The sequence below is a fragment of the Temnothorax nylanderi genome, unplaced genomic scaffold (genome assembly GCF_030848795.1).
Source record: "Temnothorax nylanderi isolate EJ_2023f unplaced genomic scaffold, tnyl_v1.0 TNYL_tig0764_pilon, whole genome shotgun sequence".
NCBI classification, from domain to species: Eukaryota; Metazoa; Arthropoda; class Insecta; order Hymenoptera; family Formicidae; genus Temnothorax; species Temnothorax nylanderi.
In genome coordinates this window covers 50,320-63,885 of record NW_027249826.1, presented here as the reverse complement: position 1 = coordinate 63,885, position 13,566 = coordinate 50,320, and the positions used below count along the sequence as shown (strand labels likewise).

Here is a 13,566-nt window from a genome sequence, read left to right as displayed (position 1 = left end):
TGCACTCATTGTATCAACTAAATGTCTAATAGATGTTTTATAGACGTCGATATTAAGATCTAGATAGCGTCGAAATTCAGAGAGTTGAACGTCTATGTAGACGCGTCTATAGATCTCATTTAGACACGTCTAAAAGACGTCGATTCAATGTCGATCCGATGTACCAATTCTCCCTGGGACAGGGCAACAGGGGATACAAGTATCAGTGGGTAATCTCACCGTTGATATCGACCGAATCCAAGAAGAAAAAATCCGGAAAAGGATTATTCGCGCCTCGCGCGATGACGCTAACCGACAATAAGATCGACTACGTGCACTGGGATGACCCCAACGAGCTGGTGGATCGTCTGCGATTGCTCGACGTGTAAAGTGTTTGAAATATGTAATACATATAAAGTATATAATAAAAAAATATGAAATACACATATGTAGAATATCTTTATTAATATTCCTTCCATTAATATAATACATACGTTACATTACATACATACATTCATACATTTATATGTTATACTACTACATACATTACATATATACATATATACATTGATAATTCATACGATTCATTACACAAGAATAATGTATTGTAAAAATGTATTACAATATAAAAACATATTATACATACAAATGAGTCATTTATTTTCATAAATATCTAAATGTAATTACAATATATATTTACGATGGTATTTTATAATGCCCCCATGGCAGCGTCTCGGTAGAACCGGGTATAATGTATCGCTTATCATTGTACGGACTTAGAGCTATTTTCGTTTCGGTGTACACCTTGTGTTGTTTGGATCTTATGCATGCCTGCTGTGATTTTTAAAGGCCAACCACTTGTCGTTATCGCTCGGTAACTTGATCACGCAGTCGTTCATCTCCTGACAGTCGACGGTGTGGGCTTCCAATTTCTCGCTCGTGTAGAAATAGTGCAAACATCTGTAAATAATGAAATTTTTTATATATTTTTTTTTTACGTAAAAATTATTTTTTATTATTTATTAGAATGTATACTCACTGATCGCAAAAGTATTTCTGACCACGGTGCCTGTTGATTTGCGAGCTCACGAGGCGGGATAGGTTCTTGATCCACGCAAAATGCCCACCATTGTTGTCTCGTGGGTCCTGCACGTACAGCAGATTTACATGCCTGTCCATCTTTCGATCAGTAACCCGTATTGGCAGGATAGCAAGTTCCTTGTTTTTTTTCTCGATGCTGAAGACGTTGATTGATATATCGTTGTGATTTTCAAACTGTTTAATTTGATCCATCGTCATTGGAAACTCAATGTCTGTAAGATTTAGCACCGACTTGTAATGTGGATACGACGATTCCCGTTCTGCATTTCTTTGGGCTGGATGCAGAGCAGCCACCACTGACCATGCGAAACATGCATTATCCATTGATCGCACATTTATCACCGCTCTCTTCAATTTAATTTCTCGCGGTATTTCTACAAACCACATTTTATTACACGATCCTCTTCCTGACACACTTTATTGTACTCACGACTTCCAATTCTCGACTACTGAGCGTATGTCCCAGATTTGTCATTTTATATTCTACTAATGATGCATCGTTTGCTTTTTTATCATATCTAATTTCACCGTGATCTCAGCATCCGTACATTTGCGCCTTCCGAAAAAAATGCAAAATTTGCAGTTTTACACGTGTGTGATGAAATCATTGCGGGACACGTATGTTCTTGAAAACGATATCGCGCCATTCACTTTCGGTGATTTGATCTGTATCAATGCAGCAGCCGTACATCGGCGCTATTTGCAAAATTTGCAGTTTTGCACGTGTTCGATGAAATCATCGAGACACGTCGCAACATGTTTTTGAAAACGATATTGCGCCATTGACTTATGCGAAATTGCAAAACTTGCAGTTTTGCATGTGTTCGATGAAATCATCGCGAGACACGTAAAACACGTCTTGAAAAAAAAAAATCATATTTGATGCTATTGCCCGATGAGGTAATCTCATTACGAATGTTCTTGACAAAGATATCACATTTAACATATATGTGGATTGTGGTGGTGGTGGTCACCATGCACCAGCCGTACATTGGCGCTATTTGCAAGATTCACATTTTTGTATGTATAAATAGTCTACAAGGATTCTAGCGCGCGCAGTCAAGAGTTTGATACGGTTCGATTACGTCACAAACAGCCTCCAGATACGATGAACACTCACGGTGTGAACTACTACGTGCCGATTCAGGATGAAACGTGCGAGAAACAGCACAATGAGTAAGTACTGCTAATTTTCGTATATACTTGTGCAAAAAAAAAACTTTTATAAACATAATTGTATTTTTTCAGTTTTGATAAACCCCGTTATACGCCTCGTATTTTGGGAAGGAGATTTGCCTTGACATCGACAGCGTATAAATTTTTGGATGTTGGAATCAACGTGGGACCTATGTCCTCTGTGGATATACTTATTGGTGATAACCGAGGCAATCGGATAATTCTGCCTCATGCAACGTGGGTGACATTCATCGAAAAACGTGCAGATATTCAGCGACTCGTGCAGTCACCAGCGCCATCATCGCTAGCGTTTCGAGATCTGGAACTCGTTAAAATACGTGACGCAGATATTGTAAAATTGACATCGTGCGACACCAGCTTGTACATGAAACCGTCAACCGTACTCTTCCTGTTCGAACTAGAACATTGCGTCGAGAATGTGTATTTTCAACTATGCCAAAATGTTCATGGCGTAAGTGAAAAATTTAAACAATTTGTAACCATTTTACGCCAAAATTGTATCACCAATAAATGTAATGCAGTTAGAATCTTGCATGAATTTTATGATAAAAATTCAATTATTGATTGTGAACTGTTGGCGTATGCTGCAGATAATATTATACACGATGCATTACATGAGAAATAAATGTATATTAAAATGCATATCACTGTATATAAAATTATCTTTCCTTCTGTCTACCGTTCCCTTGTCCACCGTCAGCGGTTTAGAATTACAGAGCGGTAACTCTCGATAAGAATGCGCGTGCCGCACTCGCCGCGCGCGATCATTAAACGTTTTTCTCATCTGTCTCATATAAATTATTAAATATTCTTCCTCTTATTTCCAATAAATAAATCACTTAAAATAATATAAAAATGATCTAACTATAATGGGTGACGGGAGCGAGAAGACGTGCGCGAACGGGGAATTTTTCCAAGCCCGTCCTTTTCGATATGTATGCGCGTTTTCGTAAAGCTTATTACGGATACGACTGCTTCGATATAGTCTAAGAGCTGGCTACATAAAAATGCAAGGTATAAGGTACATGAAATATTTATAGCTAGTGAGGTTCTATTAGCACTCCCGAACACTGAGTGACCAGTCTGCCTGCGCGCTTAGGAAGATTAAGGCGGGGGTGGACGGTCAAAAATGACAAATTTTACAAGGAAAAAAATGATAAAGCTCAGGGATAAAAATTATAGGAATGTTAAGTATTTGTTGCTACGAAACGCGGAAAATTATTGGCAGACGATTTCGTGGAAGAGAAAGGGCCGGCAGACTGCAACAAAGCGGCGTTGACTTTTGTGAAAAAAAAAATGATAAGCTTCATGATTAAAAATTATTGGTAATAATTACTAAACTGTTAACGAAGCTATGTGCTAAATGGCAGACGAAAAAACTGAAGACAACATCGAGGCAGACTGTGATGAAGAGCGCGGTCTGCCTCGTTTTTTTCACTTCGTGCAAATTGGGCACATGTTGCATGGAAATGTCATGTACAATGCTTCATGACATTTTGAGCAGGCGCGGTAATGCATCGTACGGCGTAAATCAACGAAGTGTTTTCGGACAGCGTCCTCCATACTGTGGAAACCTTTGATATAAAAATTATGATGTCATAATATTTTATACCACATCACATTCCAATAATTTTAAATATTAATTTGCACATTTACCAGATGTTAACTGTATCGATCGCTACACAGATGTATCGCTGCACATAGACTTTCAATCATACTACTGCGGCTTGATGCATCCATCGTTATATATCCTTTGCTCTCTCTCTCTCTCGCTCCAATTGAATCTTGAAAGATCATTTCTTTTTTGTTTTGCATTTCTTCCTTTGTCTTGCGTACTGCGTAGATGTATCTATTTCACATTATTTTTTATGACGCAGTACGCAAGACAAAGGAAGAAATGCAAAACAAAAAAAGAAATCCGACAAATCATGCGCTTCTTGGTTGATTGCAAATCACCATGGACTACGATGGGAGGATGGAAACGTGCCATACAGCATGGCGAAACATTTAATTACATCGGTCGTGCTTGGAGAGGGCGACGAGACGTCGACTCTTGTGTACGTCAAGGGATGCCAGAAACGAGAATGGCTGGTGGATCTACTTGAGAATAAAGCTAGAAAAAATCTAAACATTGAGACTTTGGATGCCGATTACGAAGATATCGAATCTTTAAATAATCTAGATGTTACTAATACTATAAGATGTGAAAAACATGTTAAGAATTGCGCATTACAAAATGTATTAAAAATATGTAACTGGTGGTCGCGACACCAGAAAAAATTATGATTTTTTTTAAATAAATTATATATGTATATATAAAATGTTTTATTTCCTTTTCCCACATAGTTTGTAATATAATATAGATGTTTTAGTTGTTTAAAAGCTATTCAAAAGCTGTTTTAGCTGTTCAAAAGCTGTTTTTAGTTGTTTGATAGTTGTTTGATAGCTGTTTTTAAAGCTGTTTTAGCTGTTTTTAGTTGTTTTTAGTTGTTTGATAGTTGTTTTTAGTTGTTTTTAGTTGTTTCTAAAGATGTTTTTAAAGCTGTTTTAGTTGTTTTTAGTTGTTTTTAGTTGTTTGTTAGTTGTTTTTAGTTGTTTTTAGTTGTTTTTAGTTGTTTCTAAAGATGTTTTTAGTTGTTTTTAGTTGTTTCTAAAGATGTTTTTAAAGCTGTTTTAGTTGTTTTTAGTTGTTTTTAGTTGTTTGTTAGTTGTTTTTAGTTCTTTTTAGTTGTTTGATAGTTGTTTTTAGTTGTTTTTAGTTGTTTCTAAAGATGTTTTTAGTTGTTTTTAGTTGTTTTTAGTTGTTTCTAAAGATGTTTGATAGTTGTTTTTAGTTGTTTTTAGTTGTTTCTAAAGATGTTTTTAGTTGTTTTTAGTTGTTTTTAGTTGTTTCTAAAGATGTTTTTAGTTGTTTTTAGTTGTTTCTAAAGATGTTTTTAAAGCTGTTTTAGTTGTTTTTAGTTGTTTTTAGTTGTTTTTAGTTGTTTGATAGCTGTTTTTAGTTGTTGTTTGATAGCTGTTTTAAAGAAGTTTGACAGCGGTTCAATAGCAGTTATACAGATTAAACCATTGAAAGTTAATGGCGCGATATCGTTTTCATGAACATACGTGTCTCGCGGTGACTTCATCGCGCACGTGCAAAACTGCACATTGTAGATTTTTCGTGAGGCCCAAATGTATGGATGCTGAGATCATGGTGAAATTAGATATGATAAACAAACGATGTGACAATAGTGGGATATAGAAGGATGAATTTGATGGTACGCTCAGTAGTCGAGGACTAGAAGTCGTGAGTGCAATACCGCGATTTTTTCTTTTTAACACGATATGAGCGACGAGTACATAAAATTGTGCAAACCGGTGCTCAATTGTAAATTCAAAATCGTGAAAATCAGCGAACCGCGCATGAGAAATTGTAGCAGATTGAAATTGTGGAGAGTCGACGTAGCGCGATATTTGATCCGTCGCGAATTGGGAATCGCCGATCTCCGATCGAACCGGGAGTTTCTCAACAGCGAATTTGATTGGAAAAGAAACTTCGGATAATCGATCATTTATTCTGTGCGTCGTGTGGAGGTCCACTACATTAAATAATGCCGTGTAATCTCTGTTCAATTTGCACTGTTTGTGATTGATAGTGCTACGTGGCAAAGACATGGTGTTCGAAGGCTGTCTGTATTGCATATCAATAAAACTGCAGTTTATGCTTACAGCTTCTTTCATGTGTTGCTTTTTTCTAACTTATCTGTGTTCAAAACTGTAAATATTTTGTATAAAATCATTGTTGTGTTGCAAATAGCCGAAGGTGTCTGACTCAAGAGCCAGGGGTTTCAGGTTGAAATCAAGCGGTGGTAAGCAAATTTTCTATTTGTAGTTTTCGCATAATTTCTGAACGAGACCGCGAACGGGGGAGAGGGATCGCGCGCGATTGTGAAGACGCGCGCGAACGGGGGACGGGGGCGCGAGAGAACATCTACGAGGGGGAGATAACGCGAGCGGGAGCGTGCCGTGTGACGTCACGCGGACCGACGCGGCCGTTGCACGCGGACTCCGCGGCGCGGCGAAAACGCGGTCGCCCCTCCCCGCGGCGCGGCGAAAAGGCAAACGAGGGTCCCCTCACCCCGCGGACCCCTCTCCCGCGGCGCCCGAAAACGCGAACGCGGGTCCCCTCACCCCGCGGACCCCTCTCCCGCGGCGCCCGAAAACGCGGTTTCCCCCTCCCCCCGCCCGCGGCGCCCGAAAACGCGGTTCCCCCCTCCCCCGCCCGCGGCGCCCGAAAACGCGGTTCCCCCCTCCCCCGCCCGCGGCGCGGCAAACAACGCGATTCCCCCCTCCCCCTCCTCGCGGTATACCCCCCCCCCCCGCGGTATACCCCCCCTCCCGCGGTATACCCCCCGCCCCTCACCCCCCGCGGTACCCCCTCCCCCTCCCCCCGCGAAATCCGATACCCTTGTGTAACCCGATACCCCCGCGGTGGGTTAGAACATATATTGTTTACCTACTGCCGTTGTTTGAGGTGGCAATCTTTTAAGTGCTTTCTTGCCTTTGTACTCGAAAGCTGCGGTGGCGATATTTAGTACTTGCAGCAAGCTCAGAATACGTCTCGCGCTGAGCTTGGAACACCACTGTGCTAGAGCGGTTTGTTCTAATCCCTTCAGCACCCATAAGGCACACATTAATAAATGTCGAGTAGCTTCGGAACTCAGAGATACACGGCACTGATTGCCCGCGGTGTCCGCCGACATTCCGCCAGCAATAGCCAATGCTACCGATTGCGTGATCGATCCGGATTCATCCGGATAAACGCTTTTGTCTTTGGAGTCCCAATGATAAAGCTGGGGTAAGGCATCCATCAAGATACTAAGTAACGGCAGATATAGCGCGGCAACTCTAGCCTTCGCCGCAGGTCGGAATATCGCGGATCAGCATCGTGGCAGCTCATGAGATGTCGGACGGTCCCAATAGCTTTATTCTGTAGCATCGGATTTGGTATCTCCAAGGTGTTTGCCAGATCGGACAGAACGATGCCGACCAAGAAGTGCTGCTGCCTGAATTCCTGACTGAGTTCCGAAAACCGGGCTCTATCCCCAGGCACGAGAGTGGATATTAGACTGCCTGAGCTGCCAGTCGATGGACTGGGCGATGCCGGAGCCGATCCCGATGTATAGCCAGTGCCAAAGAGAAGATTCAATGCTACATAGTGCTCGTGCGAGCACACCGTTCTCACGAGATCGAGTTTCAGAGCGAATAACGCTGCGGAGTCGGGAATATGCATTGACGCATCCGACAGCGAGCAACAGGCGGCGCGAACGAACGACAGCACGAATCCTCTGTCCATCACGGATAGCAAGTCGGATAGGAAATTGCCAAGGCTCGATATCAAGTTGGACGCCACGCGGATTTCCTTGCCGCAGCGCGATATCACCTCGGACGTTAACGCAGCGGTGAGCGTTGCGACATCGTCGTAGAACTGCGGTGAGAATCTCAGTTTTCGCAGTGCCTCCAAGGACGCCATCTCAGACAGCGTGACAACCATCGAGCGCATTATCAGCTCCAGGAAGAACCAGGAATGAGTTATCGCCAGTTCGTGTGCCTGACCGGTGGATACAACCCAGTGCAAGGCAAGTTTCTCGTGTAGAAGTCTTCTGGTAGGATGACTGTTGATCGAGGGGGATTCCTGTCGCATCGACGCGGTTCTGTCCAATCCCCGCGAGTGGATCTCCATCTCCAGATCTTCCAGAGGCAGATCGGGATTGCTCTGTGCTCGCACGACGCCCCCGTTGTGAGTCATGCTCGGCAAAGAGCATTGATACGCGATGTAGATGGCCAATAGCGCGTGTCTTCCATGCGCGTCCAGTTGACCGTCCGGTAAATTGGTGATATTTCGTACAAGCAGTCCCAGAGCCTCGAAGATGGTGGCGGCAACGTTCAACGATTGAGAGTAATGTTGGCGGTCGCATTAGAAGACACAGTAATTGATCCAGTAATTGGGGAAGTAATCGCACCAAGGCGGAATGCGAGGCACGCGCTAATTCGAGAAGAGCTGATTTCAATTCTGATTCCATGCCCGCTTCGCCGATACGAGGCGAAACTTGACCGGTTTCCAAAAAGCCGCATAATGATAAAAATCTGTAATATGGAAATTATGTAAAAAATTATTACATATCTTTTTATTCGTTTTTTATTCGCACAAAGGAAAAAATAATACATTATTACCTGTCGGTATATTTGTCTTGCGGATGAACGCTGGAAACAGGCTCCAATATGACAGTGAAGACCCCTCGATGAGCATCCACCCATCGAGTGCCTGGCAAAAGAACATAGGGTGCGATGTAGGAATAATTTGCGGGCTCTTAGAAGCGGTAGCCACTATAATTAAAATTTTACATATTTAGTTCATCAATCAAATTACTAAGTCCTGGTTTTATTAATTACTGATTGAAATTTACTGTATACGCGACCGCCGTTTCGACGTTTGGTTGCTCTGCTTTCTTCTGGCAACTAATATGATAGAAAGTGAACAATAAGTGATGTTTCGCACTTAAATCCGCGGGTAGTCTCATCTTGATTTCGTCGTAAAAATTCGGATTCTTGTTGTGGTATGACACGGAAGTAAAGTACTCATGCATCATCTCAGGACACGATGATCTGCCGAAGATAGCTGTAAGCGCGTCGGCTTCTTGCTCACCTCCCATAAGCTGAATTCTTACAGCGATATTACGGGCTGAGCCAGTTCTGGAGCTGAAGTTTGCTTCCTACACATAATAAAATATAATTTCTCATGTCGTATAATTAATAAGAAATAATTGATGGTACAATTTTATTCGATATGCACCTTGGGATAAAGATATAGAAGATTACGATACGTTAAATCGGGCGAAACAACTTCGCTTGGAAACTCGAGTATCTCCTTAACCGGTCGATTTTTTTCATCCGGATATGGAACTAATCTTCTAAGGTCGGGTCAAGACACCTCGGTAGTTCTTCGGGTCTAGGACTGAGATCCAATTTCAATATCCCTGGTAAGCATTTTAATCGTTTCAAGTTGGAACCAGGTCTTCGTAGTTCAACCAAAAGCTTATAAAGATCTTCATCGCGAAGTCGTTCGCTTTCCTGTTTGAAGAAGCTCGAGACTGTTAAAGTAATGGGTCTATAAGAATATCAAGATGTTAGTTAAGCCTTTCGATAGGAAAATGGAGCATTATACAAACCTAAAGCTATCGAGGCAATTGGCAAAATCGTCCGGCGACCAACTACGTCTTTTATCCGAACTCCGTCTTTCTAGCGAACCACGTCGCGTCGGCGGTTCCACTTTCTTTCGCCACTGTTCCAGACCGCCCGACTTTCTGTCTAAAGATCCAGCACTGCCAGTGCTATCCGTATCACCACTGCCTCCGATTACACCAGACAGATGAATTGCAGTCCACGCGAGAGGCATTCTATAACGACCCAGGCGTTCGCACGCAGCAGCGGCGGCAGCTCTGACTTATACTGAAATGAATAAGACAATAATATGAGAAATTGCCATTTTGAATGCATCAGTATTTTATTTTAACATTTTATTACCTTATCTTTATTTTTATCTTCGCGTAAATATGGTTCGGCACACTCCGATATATCGCCCTGCAATACTTTCTCGAGCCGTACGACAAGAAACAAATCGGGACTGGGTTTATTGATGCTTAAAACGGAACTTCTAGCTAAGATACTTGCATCGCTATAAGCGATGCGTCCTCCAAGCATTCTTTTCAATCCCTCTGAATTCATATCGACGTAGAAATTTTCGGACACCTGAAATATAACAATTTGTAATTAGCATTATGCATTCTTGAAGTTGTAATTTCAATGATAAAAAATATCATACCTTTTTCTTTTCTTTGGCATCGTATAATGCGAGACTCGCGAATATTGGCTCCACTTCTAGTTCTAACTTTAATTGCAGACATTTTACGAGAATTTTATGAGCAAAAGGTTCTGTAGGTTCCGGGGCAACGCTGATTTCTTGCCACTCGTCGTCAGGAGAAGTCGGAGGAGCGTAAAGCGGGAACAAGGCTTCCTGAAAAATAAATATTTAATTATTTAGTCAAATATTGAACAATAAATACAATATTTAATATTTAACATTTATTATTCAATATTTTATTAAATATTTAATAAAATATTTAATTGAGGAATGTATGAGGATATAGTCTGGGGTTCAGAAGGTTCGACGGTTAAACGGGACACTCTCAATTCACTCGCGAGTGAATTATCGCTAATCTCAATATCTATATTTACGTCACATACACAGAATACAAAATAAACGCCGACAGAAAGATGATCGATCCGACGGACTGAAGGCCCGTTAACGGAATATAGTTCCGAGCACCAGCGGATTTCGACTCGCACGAGCGTAACTACAAAGCGCGTAAACGAATGGGAAAGAGGGCGGCGCGTAACGGAACGGAGCGTTGATCAGCGCGAATAAAGAGATCTTGAGGAGCGCGAATATAGAACGGAGATCTTGAAACGCGCGAACGGAGATCTTGCTGCGCGCGATGACGCAGATTTTCGCTGCGTCAGCTGAAAACAGTTCTTGGGCCTGCAAGGAGAGCGTGCTCCACGCCAAAACCAGCTCGCTCCCAATAACACGGGAGGCCGGTATCCAATTGATTGTTAATCTTTGGATAATCACGCCCGCACATCCTAGTATTAACGCAGGAGAACGGCGACACAATATACGGCGCGAACAATCCCATGACCGATCGGTCTTTATCGCAGGCCCGTCATACAGGAACTAAATTCGCCGGATCGTCGCACAGCACACAAAACCTTCGAGTTCGGAAGCGGCGCAGGTATGCGGGAGCATGACCAGCGCGTGATACGATTGTAGGAGACGCGTGTACGCGTGATCGATTACACGCTGTTGTTGACTTACGGACTCGTTGTCTAAATATCGCGGAATAGAATGTATCAGCAACGCCGAATCCGGAACAATATTTAATAAAATATTTAATAACAAATATTAAGAATATTTAATCAAAATAAAACGGACAAACTTGCCGCTTTATAATCCTGTACCTGTCGATCCTCCAATCTTTTCTGCTCGTTCATCTGATCGATCGTTTCGAGGCAAACATGATCTAACAAACTCGGCAGAAGAGGGTCATGTTGCGAATGCCGCAAATCCAGACTTGTCCAAGATCCTCTCGGAGTATCTCCGGAATTGGACAAATCATCCTCCTCGTTCGGTGATACACAGCCATTTGCATCTTCTTGATCTACCTAATTAAGATAAATCGCTTTCACTTCCTGCTTATCACAAATAAATTAATTTTATCTCCAGCACTAGATACCTTGAAATCTTGTCTAGGTGTATCCTGAAGCAATCTGTCTCTGGCGATAGGTGAGATTCTACCTTTGTATTTACGATGTATTACGACCCAGTCTGAAGTAAAACTCTCGATGCATCTTTTCACATAAGGCGACACGGTATCACTGAAAGCCAAATGATCAAAATGAAGAATGGATGGCAAGTTTTAAATAACTGTATTGTAATTAATAGCGTTTCAACTATTTTTTTACATTTACTGGCTCCTCTGTTTGAATCTTCCTCTTTACGACTCTCAATTCGACGTCCCCCGGTGGAAAAACTAGTATTGGTTTTAAAGGATCACGGTCCAGCACTGACTGATGCTGTCCCAAGAATTCCTCGTAATCAAGTGGTTCTAATACCTCGCACAGGGACATCTGCATATAAGGAATTAAATATTAATTTACTCCAAGATTATTGGCAATCTCTTTATATGCCAGTTTTCCAAAGACTATATACCGTGGAAGAAAATCCTGATACACTGCTACCGCTCTTGGATAAATCACGAGAATAGGAAGTAGAAGTGGCAATTTGCCGCTTCACATCGGCGGCATGCTGTTTGCTTAACTTGTGAGCAAACGCACGCCGGACTGAAGACATTATAAATGTCCCAGCAAATTAATCCGACGAGATTTTGTAACTGTTAAATGCCATATCGAAATAATACTTAGTCGTGCTTATGTTCTCAGTTAAACTTATATTCTCTATTTATGTTCTCTATTTACATTCTTTATTTATATTCTCATGACAAAGCGACGTATGTAGTGTTGTTTTCGTTTTAATTTCAACCTAACGTCCGAGCTTTACAATAAAGCAATTGATCATGTATACATATATAAGAGCTTGTCTCCTGCCGCTGTCTTCTAGTTAATATTAAATTGTAAGAGACAGTTCATAATTAGCATAACAACTAGATTGTGAAAGAATTTTCCTTTATTTATTAAAACGAGTAAACCACGATATCATATGAAATTTACAGTAACCAAAACAGATATGGACAGATATAAATCTGACAAAACTACAAATGGTTCTAGCTTTTAAATCCAAATTAATTAATCATTAACAAACAGATATGGACAGATATAAATCTGCATTAATTAATTTGGATTCAAAAGCTAGAATCATCTGTATTATAGTTTTGTCAAATTTAACTGTCCATATCTGTTTGTTGTAACATTAATTATTAATGGTAATACTTAAGGAGAGCTCCCTCCTCACCGATTTCGCTGAATTTAGGCTTAATCGACGCGTTTTTGCACAAAACGAACGAATCTGGCAGAAAAAAGTCCCGCTCTGCCCCGCGAAGCGAGATATTAACTGTTAAAGTTGACGACTATCAGGTTATGAAACCTGTTATACCGACGCTATGTAGCGACTACGGACATACTCCGCGACCACATACGCATGCTCCGTGGTCACATGTGTAGTGACGTACATTGAGCGCTCAACCTCAATGACATATCACATATCATATATTGTTCTGTGCAATTCCAAAATATTTATAATGCCATATTCAGTAGAGCAATTAAATAGTAATCCGTGGCTAATGGTTCAGGATGTTGTTGGCGATGCAAAAACATGGCCCAAATTCATCCGAAAAATGTTTTGGGAGAAAAATCTTAAAGATCACAATAGAATGATCCTTGTCAATTTTTCACATCTAAATGCAGTATCTGAAGATTTATTGCACGATATATTAACTTTTACGTTGAAAAATGCGTATACAGCGGAAAGAAAGCGCAATATTAAGGATAGATTTAGCTATTTAAATCACGAGGTAATTGTTTTAATTTCAATTGATAACTATATATCAAATAAGTATTATGTTTTTTATACTTTGTAGGAATTCGGACATATTCGACGCAGCCGTGTATACAGTTATCACGTTTATTTTAAGGAAATGTTAGATCTCAACTTTAATCCAATTAATAAATAAT

At 41.1% G+C, this 13,566-nt stretch overlaps 2 protein-coding genes and 1 pseudogene across 2 annotated transcripts; 1 reads left to right on the top strand and 2 right to left on the bottom strand.

Annotated features, from left to right (window-relative positions):
* Positions 1–496: 496 nt before the first annotated feature.
* Positions 497–2,404, bottom strand: LOC139785252 (uncharacterized). The gene is made up of 2 exons (XM_071724436.1): positions 1,019–2,404; positions 497–939 (listed from the first exon to the last, which is right to left on the bottom strand). The coding sequence occupies exons 1-2, from the start codon at positions 1,465–1,467 to the stop codon at positions 801–803; spliced, it is 588 nt and encodes a 195-aa protein (XP_071580537.1). The 5' UTR covers positions 1,468–2,404; the 3' UTR covers positions 497–800.
* LOC139785255 (uncharacterized) lies at positions 2,189–2,985 on the top strand. The gene is made up of 2 exons (XM_071724439.1): positions 2,189–2,256; positions 2,320–2,985. The coding sequence occupies exons 1-2, from the start codon at positions 2,189–2,191 to the stop codon at positions 2,900–2,902; spliced, it is 651 nt and encodes a 216-aa protein (XP_071580540.1). The 3' UTR covers positions 2,903–2,985.
* On the bottom strand, positions 2,948–12,229 carry LOC139785254 (dedicator of cytokinesis protein 7-like; annotated as a pseudogene).
* Positions 12,230–13,566: the final 1,337 nt, after the last annotated feature.